The sequence below is a fragment of the Hipposideros armiger genome, unplaced genomic scaffold (assembly GCF_001890085.2).
Source record: "Hipposideros armiger isolate ML-2016 unplaced genomic scaffold, ASM189008v1 scaffold_257, whole genome shotgun sequence".
In the NCBI taxonomy this organism is placed as follows: Eukaryota; Metazoa; Chordata; class Mammalia; order Chiroptera; family Hipposideridae; genus Hipposideros; species Hipposideros armiger.
Genome location: NW_017731607.1, coordinates 1552183 through 1554390, shown reverse-complemented (window position 1 = coordinate 1554390; position 2208 = coordinate 1552183). Strand labels below are relative to the sequence as shown.

The 2208-nt window shown below is 37.2% G+C and overlaps 1 protein-coding gene across 1 annotated transcript in view; it reads right to left on the bottom strand.

Moving 5' to 3' along the window:
* Positions 1–2208, bottom strand: part of ERAP2 (endoplasmic reticulum aminopeptidase 2) — a 43682-nt gene that overhangs the window by 25813 nt on the left and 15661 nt on the right. Inside the window, 1 exon segment of the mRNA XM_019656272.1 lies at positions 358–512. Within this exon segment, the coding sequence (XP_019511817.1) occupies positions 358–512 (155 nt within the window).

Sequence of the window (2208 nt, the reverse complement as noted above, 5' to 3'; positions counted from 1 at the left end):
AACTGAGAGCGAGCCTGATTTTGCCCTAAGTTGGAATGCCACAGTACTAGTGGGTATAAGAAAAAATATCTTTAATAGTAATCTCTGTTTGTAGGGTTTCCAGTTCTGTGCTCTATGTATCTGCACAGACCCCACCATTCTTTTTTAAAAGACATTTGAAGGCTTTATTTCTAGTGTTTTTGAGGATATAGTGTATGAGTCCCAATGCTTTAGAGCTTGAGCCCTTTTGTTTGATAATCCCTAAGGTCCCCTCTAGAGGTAAAATGATGATTTTTTTGGTGTTTCAGGAAGATTGGTGGTGTTTTGTATAACGCTCTTTTGGACTGATACTAAGAGACTGTCATGAGTGCCAAGTACCTGGTGTGCTAGTTCATGGGCTATAACTCTGGTGACCCACAACTTATCAGAAGCGGAAGATGTCCTGGGATCAAAGAGCAGTGATGTCTCTCGATATGTGATGAGGCCCCAGTTTTCCATGGCTCCAGATCCAAAGTCAGGAATGGCAACGAGATCTAAGAAATAAGAACAACCACACTTGATCATTAGAGCTTCTACACCAGAAGTGAGATTTGTTTCCCCCTCAAATATGTTATGATCCTTTCAGTATATATAAGCAGGGTTTCTGAAAACATTAAGAATACCTTAACATTGATATTATGTCTTGAAGTTGTACTGAAAATAATCAGTACCCATATCAAGTAGAATAAATTCTATCAATACAGTTTTGGTTGCAGCTGAAGTAATCTATTGACATCTAACCATTTTATTTTCCCCAAAAATTCTGGACTCTGAAAATACCATGGGTGCATTACTGCTAAGAAAATAATTTATTTAAAAACACATGTATTGTATATTAGTATATTAAAAATATAAAGTATCAATTTCTAATATGCTTGAGAGTCATCAAAAAATATAATGAACACATTTGTACAAAAAGACAAAGATATAGGATTTTAATTTCAGGAAAACAACATTGATGTTTCGTCTACCTCTTAACAAAGTCTTGGGGGAGAAAAGTAAAATTTAATCTTTAACCAACTCAAGTATAATGTATATTAATTTATATTATATCCGTGTGTGTATATACATCCCTTGTTATGTAGGTTAGAAAATTTCTGGCTAATATTTAACCTTGGAATTCTTTCTTTTTATTCTGTCAGTCCATTTTGGAAGAAGTACCGTTTGGATGAAAAGGAAGGTAATTTTTTTTTTTTTTAATTTGGAATGAACCAAGTCACTTGGCTTGTAATTGCATCGTCTGGAATTAATATTAGTTAATTTCAGCATATAAAAACAAACATAGTTTAACAAAATAAAAAATTAAATTGGCACTAATAAAGATTAGTATTCAGGGCCGGCCGAGTGGCNACAATTATAGAGCAGAAAATCTAGATCTGTAGCTTCTAGAAACTCTTTGAGCTCTATTCCTTTTCTGATGACCCTCAGATCATTTTGTAAGTGGGCACCAATCTTCCAAGGGCATCTGTCAGAAGGGACAGTAGGTATTTCCTCAACGTGAGAAGTGATATACATGAGAAAGACAGGTTGAGCTGGTTCTGGTCATATTTCCAGTTAGAAAGAGTCGTTTGTTTATGCATTCATTCAGTGAATATCTATTGAGAACCTACTATGTTCGTGGTACCATGCCATATGTTAGAAATATAAATGCATGTAATACTGCCTCTGCCTCAATACAAAGGATGGAGTTCAACTGTAGACAGATAAATGCAATAAATCATTATTGGTGCCATGATCCATGTCTATACAGGGGCAGAGAAGATTCCAGGAGGAAAGAGTTAGTTCTGCTTGGAGAGTGTATAGATTAGTTAGGAAATTATTTGTTTCCTGATTGGGAACAAATCTATGTTCTATGTTGGGAGTTGTGTGTGCTCTAGGCAGATCAAGTAGTAGGAGCAAAAGCATAGAAGAAGAACGCAACCTGGCATGTTCAGGGAATGGCATGTAGTCTGGGATGGCTAAAGCTTAGGGCGTCAGTAGGGAGAGGTGGAGAAGGCCTGCGTCATGGGGGCCTTGTACAATATGCTATGGACCCTTGATTCACCCAGTTGGCATTGGGAGTCTTTGCCAGGGTTTTACACAGAGGAGCAGCATGGTCATATGGAAACAAAATAGGCAAGGCAAAAATTCCCCTGTAGCCTGCTGCTTCAGCCTTACACTCTCTGCACCTCCATGAAAGAAAAGCTATTA